The 15,955-nt window shown below is 38.6% G+C and overlaps 2 protein-coding genes across 2 annotated transcripts; both read left to right on the forward strand.

Annotated features, from left to right (window-relative positions):
* The first annotated feature begins 7,730 nt into the window (after positions 1–7,730).
* LOC146678713 (serum amyloid A-5 protein-like) lies at positions 7,731–8,748 on the forward strand. Its single transcript, XM_085402671.1, has 3 exons — positions 7,731–7,906; positions 8,028–8,166; positions 8,329–8,748. The coding sequence occupies exons 1-3, from the start codon at positions 7,819–7,821 to the stop codon at positions 8,465–8,467; spliced, it is 366 nt and encodes a 121-aa protein (XP_085258797.1). The 5' UTR covers positions 7,731–7,818; the 3' UTR covers positions 8,468–8,748.
* A 5,431-nt stretch (positions 8,749–14,179) lies between these two features.
* On the forward strand, positions 14,180–15,155 carry LOC146678714 (serum amyloid A-5 protein-like). The gene is made up of 3 exons (XM_085402672.1): positions 14,180–14,313; positions 14,435–14,573; positions 14,736–15,155. The coding sequence occupies exons 1-3, from the start codon at positions 14,226–14,228 to the stop codon at positions 14,872–14,874; spliced, it is 366 nt and encodes a 121-aa protein (XP_085258798.1). The 5' UTR covers positions 14,180–14,225; the 3' UTR covers positions 14,875–15,155.
* The last annotated feature ends 800 nt before the right edge of the window (positions 15,156–15,955 follow it).

Here is a 15,955-nt window from a genome sequence, read left to right on the forward strand (position 1 = left end):
TCCGTGGCTTCACTACGGATCGATAGCCTAATCAGTGGGATTCATGTGAGAATCTCTGCGAATATTGATACCTTTTACGCATAACGTGTCCAAGTTGTAGCCCATACGTTTTGCTCTCGCTCACGTGTTGAGCCTCTAGTAAGCTTTTCATTAGTGGTAGTGTCATGAGCAGTCTGTGCGTTTTAATTATTATAATAATGCCATTACAGCCAAAAGGCCTATACAGTCGATAAGGCACATTTACTCACTATTCACGTTCGCCCTGAATCACGCGTGGATCGTGGCTCAATGGCGATCTCTAGTGTTGTGTTACCCATCAATCAGTCACCTGGACGCTGTCTTTCGGTTAAACATATAATATAGGAGGTGATTTTAAAGCCGATCAAACGCCGAGTGTTACAACTAAACTGAAAGTCGCATGCAGTGTTAATAAAGAAGTCGAAGAAAAGTGTTTAGCGGGCAAATTATATATAAAAAAGTAATAAAACGTTAAAGATGAAGATTACAATGTGAGCATGGCAATAAAGTGCTTTAAAAATTTCTAGCTTTTAGGTTCTTGTAAATGTGTCCTTGAAATGCACTTACTGAATATCTTTTAAACCGTTTTCTCTTCTATTCTTTGTTCCTGTGTAATCGATCGTTTTGAAGCCATAAAAAGACAGAAATGCAGCACAGAGCTGGTAACCTGATTGGCGATTTTATTACAACAGAATCTCAACTTATTTATTACTTCAGCCTAATGCGATTGCGTGTCTGAGAGTATTTTTGATCATTAATATTTTGTTAATATTTCATATTTTATTAGTTTTTTAAAAAAAAATTCCATTGATGTGTACATTTTTCCAACTAGAATGGCATTTTGAAAAATGCACTATATGGAATATGATTTATCGGCTCTAAGTTTTTGGTGATTTTGAGCCACAGAGCAACCCAAATTAACACCAAAGTTGAGTTGTCAATAATTTGCTAAAGACCTGGAAAGTGACACAAGCAAGCAAGTTTTGTTTGTTGGTTTGTTTGTTCATCACAAATGGGAAACTCCCAAGAGTGGAACATTTCTTGGCTCTTAAACTGTTTAAGTCAACATAGTACATTCATGTGAAAAAGAAAGTTTTCACAAGCAACCCTGAAAAAATAAAGTCCAACCTTAACCTTGCTTCCATAGGAATGACCAGCCAGGTGGGGCTACCCTTAATTGACTGATTATCTCCAGGTTTTGGTTTTGGTAGTTTGTTGGTCTTCACCCAAAGGTCAGGTGGTGCCAAAACAAAGAGAAAGCACAAGTATGGCTGTTTGAACGGGTTGTCAGCAGAAAGCTTGTGTTTCTCTAAAAGGAGCACAGCTTTGGTTTGCAAAGTTGCATCTAGACAGATGGGACCAGAGTGAAGATGTCTGGCCATAATGTACAGCACCACATTTAGTGAAAATCAATTCAAATTACTTTACACATCCAGTTCAAACAATTCCAACTTGTAAGGAAGAAGCACCCCCAGTTAACCATTATTTTAGCTTTTTTTTTACCCATTGGAAGAGCTATCTTCAGCTTCTTGCTGTAAATATAGTGCAGCTCAAGTGTAGAAGTTAATCATCCATGTCCTCATTGTTTTAGGGGAGGCCCAGAATTATTTTTAGTTTTATCTTTGAAGTAACAGTGAAATTTTATGTCAGGGATAGAGAGCATTTTTCAATTTGCAGCATGTAGCAGTGTTTTATCTCAAAAAGCTCAGTGCCAGTTGACTGCTCTGCTGTGTTGACTCAATGTTACACCTTTGTTCAGTTGTTCAATCACACAGATTTCTGTCTGACACATTTCTTGTGATAGCACCTCTGACATCTTGTATGAGCTTTGTGCATCTGTGTAAAGCAGATAGTTTTACGATTTTGCTTTTGTTGCCTCTGCTTTATGTCAAGTGTGGAATGCATTTAATCTGTTGCATAAACATTCGATTAATTCTTGAAAAATACGCTTCCCTTGCATATGGACAGAAACTTCTCCTTCTCACTCTCACAGCTTCATCGTTTTTTCGCACTGTCACTGTGATGCATATTTATTAGCCTGTCACAGTGCCTCCTCTGAACGCAAAACAACACATTCATCAGCCCAACTCGAGCCGTGCTTTAATCCCTCGGGCGTTTTCGGTGACGTTGCGAAATATCGTCACAGTCTGGAGAGATGTTGGTTTATTTGAAACAATAAAAGAGTGATTCATGAGCGCTCAGATTCCAGGTAATCTTAGACTCATCATATCACAATCAACAGCACTGTTAGAAACATTACAGCTGAGCTAGTTTAAAGCAGCCCAGGGAATATCGTTACAGCCTGTTTATGTCAAATGTGCAGAAGTCAAATGACAGCTTTTATGATTTTGCAGAATATGAAACTAATAAAACTGCTTTTGTATGTCATTCAGAACTCAGTAGCCAATTTTGAACAACTGGAAATATATACTTTTTAAACTTTTACAAGTTTAAAAACAAAATGTCAGTCTTCCAACACTTTACACCCTTTGGCAATCCAAATTATGTTAAAGTAAGTTTGGTTTAATCAATCTTTAAATGCCCTGAAGCTGACTGAGACCTTCTGGAAGGTACACCTGTGTCTCTGAGGTCCTACAGATCTGACTGCATGTTGTGGCAAAAAACAAGTACTAAGCGCCAAGGTATTCTTTGTAGATCTCTGCGATAACTGTGGCGAGGCATTAGGGCAATAATCTCAGCACCACTCCATCATTGTAAAGCAGCTAGAAAGGCACTCTTTCCACCTTGGAGTTTACCATATGTGGTTTAAAGTACTAAGGGGAAGAGCTAAAGTGATGTCTGCTCTAATGAGATTAAAACAGAGCTTTCTGGCTGAACTCCAAGTTACTGTTTATCACATGGTTAATACCATCTCTCTGGAGAAACGTGGTGGTAATAGCATTAAGTTCTGGGGTTGCTTTATCCTTTATGATTGGTTCTCTAATTATTTGTAACCCAGTTGTCATGTATACTTAAAATTTATTTATTTATAAGTTAACCAAAAGCTGACCAAGCAGAAATCCAACAATCAAAGGTAAATTATTGCGTGGAAAGATTGCAACACAAATCCTTGCACCTAATGTGTGTTTTGGTCATTTGACAGTGTCTCCTTTCTTTTTCACAATTTAGTTTTGAAGGCCACCAGTAACATTTTTGTATTGAATTTCCTAATTGCTCTTGTTTTAATCTGATCTAACTGTTTTGCTTGTGAGAAAAGAGAGAAAAAAAATAAGCAGTACAGTGTAATATGCTGTATCTTCAATGCACTGCTTTAACTCACAGACCCCTGAGATGCTTGTGTAACCCTACAGTAGTGGGTTAAGCGTTTTCTGTTTGGTTCCCTGATTATTATTATTTTGATTTTCGATTCCTGTTTTGATTTTTTTTGTTATCTTCAATCTTAAACTTCATGTACTTGTTGCATTTAAGTTTTAGTCACTATTTAGTATTAAGGCTTTATGGACTGGTGTCAGCAGAACTACCTACAGATCAACACTAAAACCAATCCAAACCAGTAAAACCAAGGAGCTGGTGGTAGACTTCTGCAGGCACAAACATCCTCCACTGCAGCCACTAAACATCCAAGGTATTGATATTGAGGCTGTGGATAGCTACAGGTACCTTGGTGTTCACCTGAACAATAAACTGTACTGGTCTCACAACTCAAATGCTCTCTACAGGAAAAGGCAGAGCATGCTGTACCCGCTGCAGATGCTCAGGTCTTTTGGAGTGAAGGGCCCACTTCTGAAGACCTTCTATGACTCTGTGGTGGCCTCAGCCATCTTTTACAGTGCGGTCTGCTGGGGCGGCAGCATCTTGGTCTTTTCTTGTCTTGCACTTCTTGTGAAGTGTTAATAACCATGTCTGTATTAGTCTCCTTTGTGTATTTCTTAAGACGTTTAGTTTTAAGTGGTGGCTCTTCCCACTTTTACTTCTTGATTGGTGAATGGATTGCTTTTACCTTTGTTAATCTTATTTAGCTATGGCTTGTTCCCCACCCATCTCCAGTTCCTGCTATTTTTGCTTAGTCCACCAGTGAGTTATCCGTGTACGTTATTGGTTTAGCTTCCCTGTGCAGGTTTCGAATTCGTGTTTTTGGAATTTTTCCTTGGATTATGTTACATTTTGGATTTGCTAAAGAGCCAATAAAGAGCTCATCTTTTGTTCAGATCCTCTGCTCAACACTCCACACACCTACATTGTGAAACAGTCTCTTATTTGGTTTAATTTCATCATTATTCAACTGTTGTTGTTGTTCTTTTCTTTTTCTGTACCTTAAGCGTCAAACCTGTCTCTGTTATCGTCTCCTCTTCACATCCATCTTGTTTCTGCGCTCTCTGGTTTCTTTTTATTCTAATTCTTTGCATTTCTTTAGCTGCTGTTTTTGTTTTTGAATTTTTGTTAGTCATAGGATTTTCCCACCACATTAAGTTTTGCATAAGTTCATTTTTAATTGCCAACCTGAGAGTCTGCATTTGGCCTGCATATTGGGTCCTTTGCTAACTTGATCACTAATAGTGCCATTAAGTTATTGAAATTTTGTGTTAAAGTGACCCCTATCCAAAGTCTAACAAGGCAATCTCAATATGTAAGTTTTATTTATTTAGTTTTTGTAAATTGTTCTCAAGGCTTGTTCTCCCAGGTCTCGGCAAAACAAACATGTGGACTGCTTAAAAATGATTGGACCATCACCCAATGTAATGTTTATGCCACAAACATCATAAATTAACAGTATTGGTGACTGGTTTTATGGTTCCAGTGTGCACCGGCTCTTTAATTGAAATCCTGGTATATATAAATATACAAATGGCTGAGAGAGGAGCTGGGGAGAAGATGCGAAGTGGTCCCTGTGGGCACTCAGGGCAGTGGCACCCAAACTGGGCAACAGGCTCCAGCAGATCCCAGGAATGACATCCAAGATCTCTGTCCAGAAGAGCACAGGCCTATGAGCAGCAAAGAGACTGTGTAGGACCTTCAAGCTCCCGGGCCTCTGTTAGAGAATCTGAGCTTCACGGATAAAGTCCACCCGCAGGGGTGAGAGGGAAGTTAAAAATAAATATGATATATACATGCATATAGGAATTTGTGTGATAGATTTTTTTCAGTGTAAGATATGTCACTATGACATGTCATGTCATATCATGTCATGTCATAGTGACATGATTGGAGGAATTACAGTTATTTCTCTGCCAGGAATCAGTAGGCTTCTACTGCCATCTGCTGCTTTGAACCTTTAGCACTGCTCAAAACAGAGCAGTGTTTTTGTCAGCATCAAAGCCTGTCATAAAACAAAGCAAAATAAATAAATAAATAATAGTTTGGTTTTTTGATCAAATAAACTGTAGATTGATTTTCTGTTTTAAATACAACATATCCTGTTGACCCTTATGGATTCAATGCAGATTTGAACAGCATTAAAAAGAACAGAAAGTAGTGCCAGGTTAAATATCCCCACCACAACCCCAACCTGCAGCTGCACACTCAGGACACCGGTGGGCTTGGCTGAACTTTCATCTCTCTGACCCTGCTTGTTTCTGAACAGAATAAAAATAGTAGTGTTCCTGTAAACAAGTTATTCAGTGAACTTTAAAGATGAACTCTAAATTCTGCAGCTTGGAAAGTAAGATTTTCACTGTCTATTTAAGATGATAACAAATTCAGATGAACAACAACACGTGACATATTACCCCCTGTCATTATTTGTGGCGGTATTTTGATCCTCTCTTCTTTCTTCTACAAAGATGCTTCAGGTCACTGAAGTGAGCATTCCTTTATATTCCTTTGAGGTCTGCTACAGCATTTTTGGCAGGTTGCCTCTGAATTGTGCATTACATTACCTTCATTCTGACTTATAACTGTATGCTTCTCCTTTTTTTAGATTATGAACTATTATGAGTAACAAATATATTTTTCTTTTAGTCTTCTATAACTATGAAGAGTTATAGCTAAACTAACATAAAAACTAAAACTAGATGTGCAAAAATATCCAGTTAAAATAAAAATAAAACATAGACTTTTGAGGAAAAACAGAAGCTACTTGAAACTATTTTCTGAACTGGGAAAATCAAACTAACATAAAGACAGAGATGAAATATCCTTAGTTTTGTTGAAATCTCCCAATTCTTTGAATCTTTGGGCTGAAGGAAGGACAATACTCGGTGTATAAATGCTCAATCAACAATCATTTATTTCCATACAATTCAACAGTCAGAGCATTACAACGTCCGGACGGGAGAGATGCTACCAGAGGGTCAGGCACATGTCTCAAAATGGTGACGGGTTGCTCAGCTTTTTATACTCTCTAGTGGCCCCCAGCTAGTCGTAAAAGCCAAAACATCACATTTTTTCTCTGTTACAGCGCCTAAGTTATGACCTCGGCAGTTGTTTCTCTGCTTTCTGTAAGGTGGGGGTGTGGAATGTGGTCTATCTATCTCCCCTGTCTTTAGACACAGAGTCTCCTGCTTACAACCTTCTCTTCATGATTCAACACTTAAGCATGTCAAGAAAACAGTGTAACACATTCCCAGCAGATCAAGGATACAGAGTGATGCACATTTATCTAATGAACTAATATGTGAATATGTTCTGTTAACTCAAAAGTATAATGAGAACTAAACTACATACAGCTCACACACTCTATATTAAAGGGTATAATGTGATCTACAGCAGTATTCTAATTCAACTACTTTGATTACATATATAAGGTAACATATAATAACAGAATAATCTAATAGTTTGCAAGTTGTATTAATTTTATTATTTCATCTTGTCTAATGATGCTTTGATGCCTTCACCATATGCCTTCCAACCATCCATTCATCCATTTTCTACCACAAATCTAGTGACTCATCAAGCAGAGAAGCCCAGACTTCCCTTTCCCCAACCACTTCCTCCACCTGATTTAACTGCTTTTAACAATAAAAACTGTTTAGAAAATAACTACAAAGAATACACGGACATATAAGTATGTGGCAAAATGTGGATGGATGGAAAATACAAAACTAAATTCACAGACGCAGCCTTGACACAACCAAAAACCTAAACTAACATGCATATGTTTTAAAAAGAAACAGACAAAGAGATCGCAATAGACTGCAATAGATCTTTTTTACATTTATTAAGAAATCCCATATAGGTTTTTTCCAGTAAAGTGTAACACACAAACTAATGCAGCAGTAGCACCACCAGCGTGTACCAGTAGACACATATATATGTGCATTTGTGCTCATGTGCATGACTTTCTCTCGCGCAAAATCACGTCCTGAGGCATCAGTGACAAAAACAGCAGCAGCAACAACATCATAAACAATCATTTTTGTCCAAATTTTCCTGACAACTCTGGATTTGCATTCTGAATTCAAGACGACATAACCAGAAGAAACTAGAAAGAAGCAAACATTAACACATCTAAAAATGAATAAATAACTTTAATAGTAATAAATTGCTGCACATACATTGATAAAGGTAAGGCAGCAGAGTTTATTGGAATGAACAGAGATTTTTCATGATGAGCAAAAAACCCCTCGGATGTTTTGGTTTACATGAAGCTTGCTCTTTTTTTCCACAGCTGTGAATACCTGCGATTTCACAACTGGTGCCTGGTGTGTTTGGCTGAACTTTCCTTTCTGTAAACATGGACCAAAACTTTCCATTATTGAGTAATCCTATGATCGTACAGAACAGAATATAAGACCAGTGCGTCCCTCAGTAGTAAGTTATTCAGTGAGCTCTAAAGATTTGTCTAAACTGTGTAAAAAAAAAAAAAGCAGTTTAGATTTAAATTTTGTGACTTCTGCAGCCATGAAGTTGCTTGTGGCTGGGATTTTTCTCATTCTAATTGTGGAAACCAATGCCCAGTGGTATAATTTCCCAATTGAAGCAGCTAAAGGTTAGAAATATGGCATTTTAAATACCTAACAACAATCTGTCATATTTCTCAGATTTTGATATTTTAATTGCGAATGTTGTCATTATTTATTATCAGTACTGTTTTCTGTCATTCTGATCAGGGGCTAGTGATATGTGGCGAGCCTACAGCGACATGAGGGAGGCCAACTGGAAAGATTCAGACAAATACTTTCATGCCAGAGGAAACTCTGATGCTGCACAGAGAGGAGCAGGAGGCAGATGGGCTGCTGAGGTTATCAGGTTTGACAATCTACTTTACTGAAATTCATTTGTATTTTTGATTAACTAATCACTAATTTTTTAAGGCTGCTAATTCTGCTTCTCTCATTTTTTCAGTTTCTGATGTTGTTCTGAAACGTACTTACTGAAGATAGGTGGATTCACTGTCTATTTCCATTTTAGTAACACCAGAGAGTGGGTGCAGGAGAGACTGGGTCATGGCGCTGAGGACTCCGAAGCTGATCAGGCGGCAAACCGTTGGGGGCGAGACGGAAATGATCCCAACCATTTCAGGCCCGAGGGTCTTCCCAACAAGTACTGAGCGCAAAGCTCATTGACTTACAGGAGAATAAAACTGCATGAAGACGCTTCTAGTGTTGGAGTTAGTGAAAACATGGTGTTTTAAATAGCCCAAATTTGTTGTTGCTCAGATACCTGAGCTCCATCAACTGATCACGTCTCCCCTGTAAAAGATGTGCCGGGACCTGAGGTGGGGTGGTGTGTGTGGTACAAGCGGGGAAGCAGGAAAGTTGCCCATTGAAAAAACACTGAACAAATAAAAAACGTGTAAAACTGCAAAAGCTGTTGGTGTCAGGTCCATCATTTCCACAGAAACATTTTTTAAAACCAAATACTGTCAGTTGTCCTTCTGCTACAGTGACCCCGGGGCACTTCCAGTAATCTCTCCAGTGTCTCCTGAGCCTACCCCAGGGCCTCTTCTCAGTAGGACATGGCCAGAACATCTCACGTTGCCATGCTTTGGGGAAAGCTCATTTCCACTGCTTGTTTACACAGCGTTGTTCTTTCAGTCATTACCCAGAGCTCATGACCATACGTGAGGGTAGGAATGTCAACTGGCAGCTTCGCTTTTATGCTCAGGTCTCTCTTCACCACACTGGACCAGTACAGTGCCCATATTCCTGCAGATACCGCACCAATTCATCTTTCAATCTCCCCTCTCCCTTACTCATGAACAAGATGCCAGGATACTTTGGACAAGAAATTTTTCATGTTGTTGCTGTGTGGGCTTTGGTCCTCCGTCTCTTATTTTCAGCCTCTTTACCACCAGCAACCATCCTAAAGTATATTGTCAAATTGATTATTTAGCACAAATTTGACCAAAGTAATCAAAATGGTTAAAATATATTCATTAATGATAGTGCTAAGAAGTCCCATTTTTCCAGTGTATGACACACAAAGCATCAGTGTTCTTAAACATATTCCAGTCTGCTTCTCTGTGTCAGATTTCAGCCTCCCCCATCTCTGGCAGCGCTTTTAGTTGTTGACTCAGTTGTGATGCACAGGTGCAGCCACTGGGTGACAGTGCTGTCTTCTGTCTGAAACCTGAGGCTGTGGTGTTTGTAGAGAAAATTGTCCTTGTCACTTAACTACTGCTACTATAATTGATGTGAAAACACATCAATATTTTTTTTCTACACACAATAAAGTTCAAGATGGATCAGCTGTGGTCTACACAGTTAGTTAGCGAGTCAGTTAAAAATACATTTTTATGTCAATTTTACAATCTGCTTCCTGATTTATTTCTGATTCTGACTTTAAAGACTCTCCAAAATTTGCAATCATCTTTTAGAATTATTTATTGTACTTATATTCAGTGTGGAGCAAGCTATCAGCTCAGCTTATCAACAGGCATATTAATGTGGTAATGACGTTATGCAGGCACAGGGCTGTAAGGCTGCAAAATTAATAATAGAAAATGAACATCATTTCTGAAGCAACAGGAGGTACTTGGCCCTTTTTAATATGTTTTTGTTCTCAGTTTAAGCTTTTCAAATGACATGCAGTGGTTTACTGATCAGTGTCAACATTTCTTATGCTGTCTTTTAACCATTATAAAAAAAATAAAGGATTTAGACATTTTGCAAAGTATTGCATTCTGTTTTTACGTATCTCACACAGTGAACCAACTTTTACATACAGGGTTGTATTATTTTTCAACAATATTTTTGCATATGGTCTTTCTGTATACACTAACAAACCATTCATGTTCCTGTGCCATTAAAAGAGTTCAAAAATGAATCACCTTTCGGTAGTAACATTGTTTAGAGGTTTTATCTATAGCACCTTCTGGAAACAGAGCTTTGAGTTATTATCGAGTTATTATCAGAAAAGAGAGAAAAAAATAAGCAGTACAGTGTAATATGCTGTATCTTCAATGCACTGCTTTAACTCACAGACCCCTGAGATGCTTGTGTAACCCTACAGTAGTGGGTTAAGCGTTTTCTGTTTGGTTCCCTGATTATTATTATTTTGATTTTCGATTCCTGTTTTGATTTTTTTTGTTATCTTCAATCTTAAACTTCATGTACTTGTTGCATTTAAGTTTTAGTCACTATTTAGTATTAAGGCTTTATGGACTGGTGTCAGCAGAACTACCTACAGATCAACACTAAAACCAATCCAAACCAGTAAAACCAAGGAGCTGGTGGTAGACTTCTGCAGGCACAAACATCCTCCACTGCAGCCACTAAACATCCAAGGTATTGATATTGAGGCTGTGGATAGCTACAGGTACCTTGGTGTTCACCTGAACAATAAACTGTACTGGTCTCACAACTCAAATGCTCTCTACAGGAAAAGGCAGAGCATGCTGTACCCGCTGCAGATGCTCAGGTCTTTTGGAGTGAAGGGCCCACTTCTGAAGACCTTCTATGACTCTGTGGTGGCCTCAGCCATCTTTTACAGTGCGGTCTGCTGGGGCGGCAGCATCTTGGTCTTTTCTTGTCTTGCACTTCTTGTGAAGTGTTAATAACCATGTCTGTATTAGTCTCCTTTGTGTATTTCTTAAGACGTTTAGTTTTAAGTGGTGGCTCTTCCCACTTTTACTTCTTGATTGGTGAATGGATTGCTTTTACCTTTGTTAATCTTATTTAGCTATGGCTTGTTCCCCACCCATCTCCAGTTCCTGCTATTTTTGCTTAGTCCACCAGTGAGTTATCCGTGTACGTTATTGGTTTAGCTTCCCTGTGCAGGTTTCGAATTCGTGTTTTTGGAATTTTTCCTTGGATTATGTTACATTTTGGATTTGCTAAAGAGCCAATAAAGAGCTCATCTTTTGTTCAGATCCTCTGCTCAACACTCCACACACCTACACTGTGAAACAGTCTCTTATTTGGTTTAATTTCATCATTATTCAACTGTTGTTGTTGTTCTTTTCTTTTTCTGTACCTTAAGCGTCAAACCTGTCTCTGTTATCGTCTCCTCTTCACATCCATCTTGTTTCTGCGCTCTCTGGTTTCTTTTTATTCTAATTCTTTGCATTTCTTTAGCTGCTGTTTTTGTTTTTGAATTTTTGTTAGTCATAGGATTTTCCCACCACATTAAGTTTTGCATAAGTTCATTTTTAATTGCCAACCTGAGAGTCTGCATTTGGCCTGCATATTGGGTCCTTTGCTAACTTGATCACTAATAGTGCCATTAAGTTATTGAAATTTTGTGTTAAAGTGACCCCTATCCAAAGTCTAACAAGGCAATCTCAATATGTAAGTTTTATTTATTTAGTTTTTGTAAATTGTTCTCAAGGCTTGTTCTCCCAGGTCTCGGCAAAACAAACATGTGGACTGCTTAAAAATGATTGGACCATCACCCAATGTAATGTTTATGCCACAAACATCATAAATTAACAGTATTGGTGACTGGTTTTATGGTTCCAGTGTGCACCGGCTCTTTAATTGAAATCCTGGTATATATAAATATACAAATGGCTGAGAGAGGAGCTGGGGAGAAGATGCGAAGTGGTCCCTGTGGGCACTCAGGGCAGTGGCACCCAAACTGGGCAACAGGCTCCAGCAGATCCCAGGAATGACATCCAAGATCTCTGTCCAGAAGAGCACAGGCCTATGAGCAGCAAAGAGACTGTGTAGGACCTTCAAGCTCCCGGGCCTCTGTTAGAGAATCTGAGCTTCACGGATAAAGTCCACCCACAGGGGTGAGAGGGAAGTTAAAAATAAATATGATATATACATGCATATAGGAATTTGTGTGATAGATTTTTTTCAGTGTAAGATATGTCACTATGACATGTCATGTCATATCATGTCATGTCATAGTGACATGATTGGAGGAATTACAGTTATTTCTCTGCCAGGAATCAGTAGGCTTCTACTGCCATCTGCTGCTTTGAACCTTTAGCACTGCTCAAAACAGAGCAGTGTTTTTGTCAGCATCAAAGCCTGTCATAAAACAAAGCAAAATAAATAAATAAATAATAGTTTGGTTTTTTGATCAAATAAACTGTAGATTGATTTTCTGTTTTAAATACAACATATCCTGTTGACCCTTATGGATTCAATGCAGATTTGAACAGCATTAAAAAGAACAGAAAGTAGTGCCAGGTTAAATATCCCCACCACAACCCCAACCTGCAGCTGCACACTCAGGACACCGGTGGGCTTGGCTGAACTTTCATCTCTCTGACCCTGCTTGTTTCTGAACAGAATAAAAATAGTAGTGTTCCTGTAAACAAGTTATTCAGTGAACTTTAAAGATGAACTCTAAATTCTGCAGCTTGGAAAGTAAGATTTTCACTGTCTATTTAAGATGATAACAAATTCAGATGAACAACAACACGTGACATATTACCCCCTGTCATTATTTGTGGCGGTATTTTGATCCTCTCTTCTTTCTTCTACAAAGATGCTTCAGGTCACTGAAGTGAGCATTCCTTTATATTCCTTTGAGGTCTGCTACAGCATTTTTGGCAGGTTGCCTCTGAATTGTGCATTACATTACCTTCATTCTGACTTATAACTGTATGCTTCTCCTTTTTTTAGATTATGAACTATTATGAGTAACAAATATATTTTTCTTTTAGTCTTCTATAACTATGAAGAGTTATAGCTAAACTAACATAAAAACTAAAACTAGATGTGCAAAAATATCCAGTTAAAATAAAAATAAAACATAGACTTTTGAGGAAAAACAGAAGCTACTTGAAACTATTTTCTGAACTGGGAAAATCAAACTAACATAAAGACAGAGATGAAATATCCTTAGTTTGCAAGTTGTATTAATTTTATTATTTCATCTTGTCTAATGATGCTTTGATGCCTTCACCATATGCCTTCCAACCATCCATTCATCCATTTTCTACCACAAATCTAGTGACTCATCAAGCAGAGAAGCCCAGACTTCCCTTTCCCCAACCACTTCCTCCACCTGATTTAACTGCTTTTAACAATAAAAACTGTTTAGAAAATAACTACAAAGAATACACGGACATATAAGTATGTGGCAAAATGTGGATGGATGGAAAATACAAAACTAAATTCACAGACGCAGCCTTGACACAACCAAAAACCTAAACTAACATGCATATGTTTTAAAAAGAAACAGACAAAGAGATCGCAATAGACTGCAATAGATCTTTTTTACATTTATTAAGAAATCCCATATAGGTTTTTTCCAGTAAAGTGTAACACACAAACTAATGCAGCAGTAGCACCACCAGCGTGTACCAGTAGACACATATATATGTGCATTTGTGCTCATGTGCATGACTTTCTCTCGCGCAAAATCACGTCCTGAGGCATCAGTGACAAAAACAGCAGCAGCAACAACATCATAAACAATCATTTTTGTCCAAATTTTCCTGACAACTCTGGATTTGCATTCTGAATTCAAGACGACATAACCAGAAGAAACTAGAAAGAAGCAAACATTAACACATCTAAAAATGAATAAATAACTTTAATAGTAATAAATTGCTGCACATACATTGATAAAGGTAAGGCAGCAGAGTTTATTGGAATGAACAGAGATTTTTCATGATGAGCAAAAAACCCCTCGGATGTTTTGGTTTACATGAAGCTTGCTCTTTTTTTCCACAGCTGTGAATACCTGCGATTTCACAACTGGTGCCTGGTGTGTTTGGCTGAACTTTCCTTTCTGTAAACATGGACCAAAACTTTCCATTATTGAGTAATCCTATGATCGTACAGAACAGAATATAAGACCAGTGCGTCCCTCAGTAGTAAGTTATTCAGTGAGCTCTAAAGATTTGTCTAAACTGTGTAAAAAAAAAAAGCAGTTTAGATTTAAATTTTGTGACTTCTGCAGCCATGAAGTTGCTTGTGGCTGGGATTTTTCTCATTCTAATTGTGGAAACCAATGCCCAGTGGTATAATTTCCCAATTGAAGCAGCTAAAGGTTAGAAATATGGCATTTTAAATACCTAACAACAATCTGTCATATTTCTCAGATTTTGATATTTTAATTGCGAATGTTGTCATTATTTATTATCAGTACTGTTTTCTGTCATTCTGATCAGGGGCTGGTGATATGTGGCGAGCCTACAGCGACATGAGGGAGGCCAACTGGAAAGATTCAGACAAATACTTTCATGCCAGAGGAAACTCTGATGCTGCACACAGAGGAGCAGGAGGCAGATGGGCTGCTGAGGTTATCAGGTTTGACAATCTACTTTACTGAAATTCATTTGTATTTTTGATTAACTAATCACTAATTTTTTAAGGCTGCTAATTCTGCTTCTCTCATTTTTTCAGTTTCTGATGTTGTTCTGAAACGTACTTACTGAAGATAGGTGGATTCACTGTCTATTTCCATTTTAGTAACACCAGAGAGTGGGTGCAGGAGAGACTGGGTCATGGCGCTGAGGACTCCGAAGCTGATCAGGCGGCAAACCGTTGGGGGCGAGACGGAAATGATCCCAACCATTTCAGGCCCGAGGGTCTTCCCAACAAGTACTGAGCGCAAAGCTCATTGACTTACAGGAGAATAAAACTGCATGAAGACGCTTCTAGTGTTGGAGTTAGTGAAAACATGGTGTTTTAAATAGCCCAAATTTGTTGTTGCTCAGATACCTGAGCTCCATCAACTGATCACGTCTCCCCTGTAAAAGATGTGCCGGGACCTGAGGTGGGGTGGTGTGTGTGGTACAAGCGGGGAAGCAGGAAAGTTGCCCATTGAAAAAACACTGAACAAATAAAAAACGTGTAAAACTGCAAAAGCTGTTGGTGTCAGGTCCATCATTTCCACAGAAACATTTTTTAAAACCAAATACTGTCAGTTGTCCTTCTGCTACAGTGACCCCGGGGCACTTCCAGTAATCTCTCCAGTGTCTCCTGAGCCTACCCCAGGGCCTCTTCTCAGTAGGACATGGCCAGAACATCTCACGTTGCCATGCTTTGGGGAAAGCTCATTTCCACTGCTTGTTTACACAGCGTTGTTCTTTCAGTCATTATCCAGAGCTCATGACCATACGTGAGGGTAGGAATGTCAACTGGCAGCTTCGCTTTTATGCTCAGGTCTCTCTTCACCACACTGGACCAGTACAGTGCCCATATTCCTGCAGATACCGCACCAATTCATCTTTCAATCTCCCCTCTCCCTTACTCATGAACAAGATGCCAGGATACTTTGGACAAGAAATTTTTCATGTTGTTGCTGTGTGGGCTTTGGTCCTCCGTCTCTTATTTTCAGCCTCTTTACCACCAGCAACCATCCTAAAGTATATTGTCAAATTGATTATTTAGCACAAATTTGACCAAAGTAATCAAAATGGTTAAAATATATTCATTAATGATAGTGCTAAGAAGTCCCATTTTTCCAGTGTATGACACACAAAGCATCAGTGTTCTTAAACATATTCCAGTCTGCTTCTCTGTGTCAGATTTCAGCCTCCCCCATCTCTGGCAGCGCTTTTAGTTGTTGACTCAGTTGTGATGCACAGGTGCAGCCACTGGGTGACAGTGCTGTCTTCTGTCTGAAACCTGAGGCTGTGGTGTTTGTAGAGAAAATTGTCCTTGTCACTTAACTACTGCTACTATAA

This window comes from Rhamphochromis longiceps, linkage group LG1 (assembly GCF_057381845.1).
Source record: "Rhamphochromis longiceps isolate RC_006_pf linkage group LG1, R_longiceps_female_GT1.1, whole genome shotgun sequence".
Classification (NCBI taxonomy): Eukaryota; Metazoa; Chordata; class Actinopteri; order Cichliformes; family Cichlidae; genus Rhamphochromis; species Rhamphochromis longiceps.

Coding starts and splice junctions, on each gene's coding strand:
- LOC146678713 (XM_085402671.1), top strand. CDS start 7,819: ATGAAGTTGCTTGTGGCTGGGATTTTTCTCATTCTAATTGTGGAAACC. Junction 7,907..8,027: donor CCCAATTGAAGCAGCTAAAG/GTTAGAAATATG, acceptor CATTCTGATCAG/GGGCTAGTGATATGTGGCGA. Junction 8,167..8,328: donor TGGGCTGCTGAGGTTATCAG/GTTTGACAATCT, acceptor TTTCCATTTTAG/TAACACCAGAGAGTGGGTGC.
- LOC146678714 (XM_085402672.1), top strand. CDS start 14,226: ATGAAGTTGCTTGTGGCTGGGATTTTTCTCATTCTAATTGTGGAAACC. Junction 14,314..14,434: donor CCCAATTGAAGCAGCTAAAG/GTTAGAAATATG, acceptor CATTCTGATCAG/GGGCTGGTGATATGTGGCGA. Junction 14,574..14,735: donor TGGGCTGCTGAGGTTATCAG/GTTTGACAATCT, acceptor TTTCCATTTTAG/TAACACCAGAGAGTGGGTGC.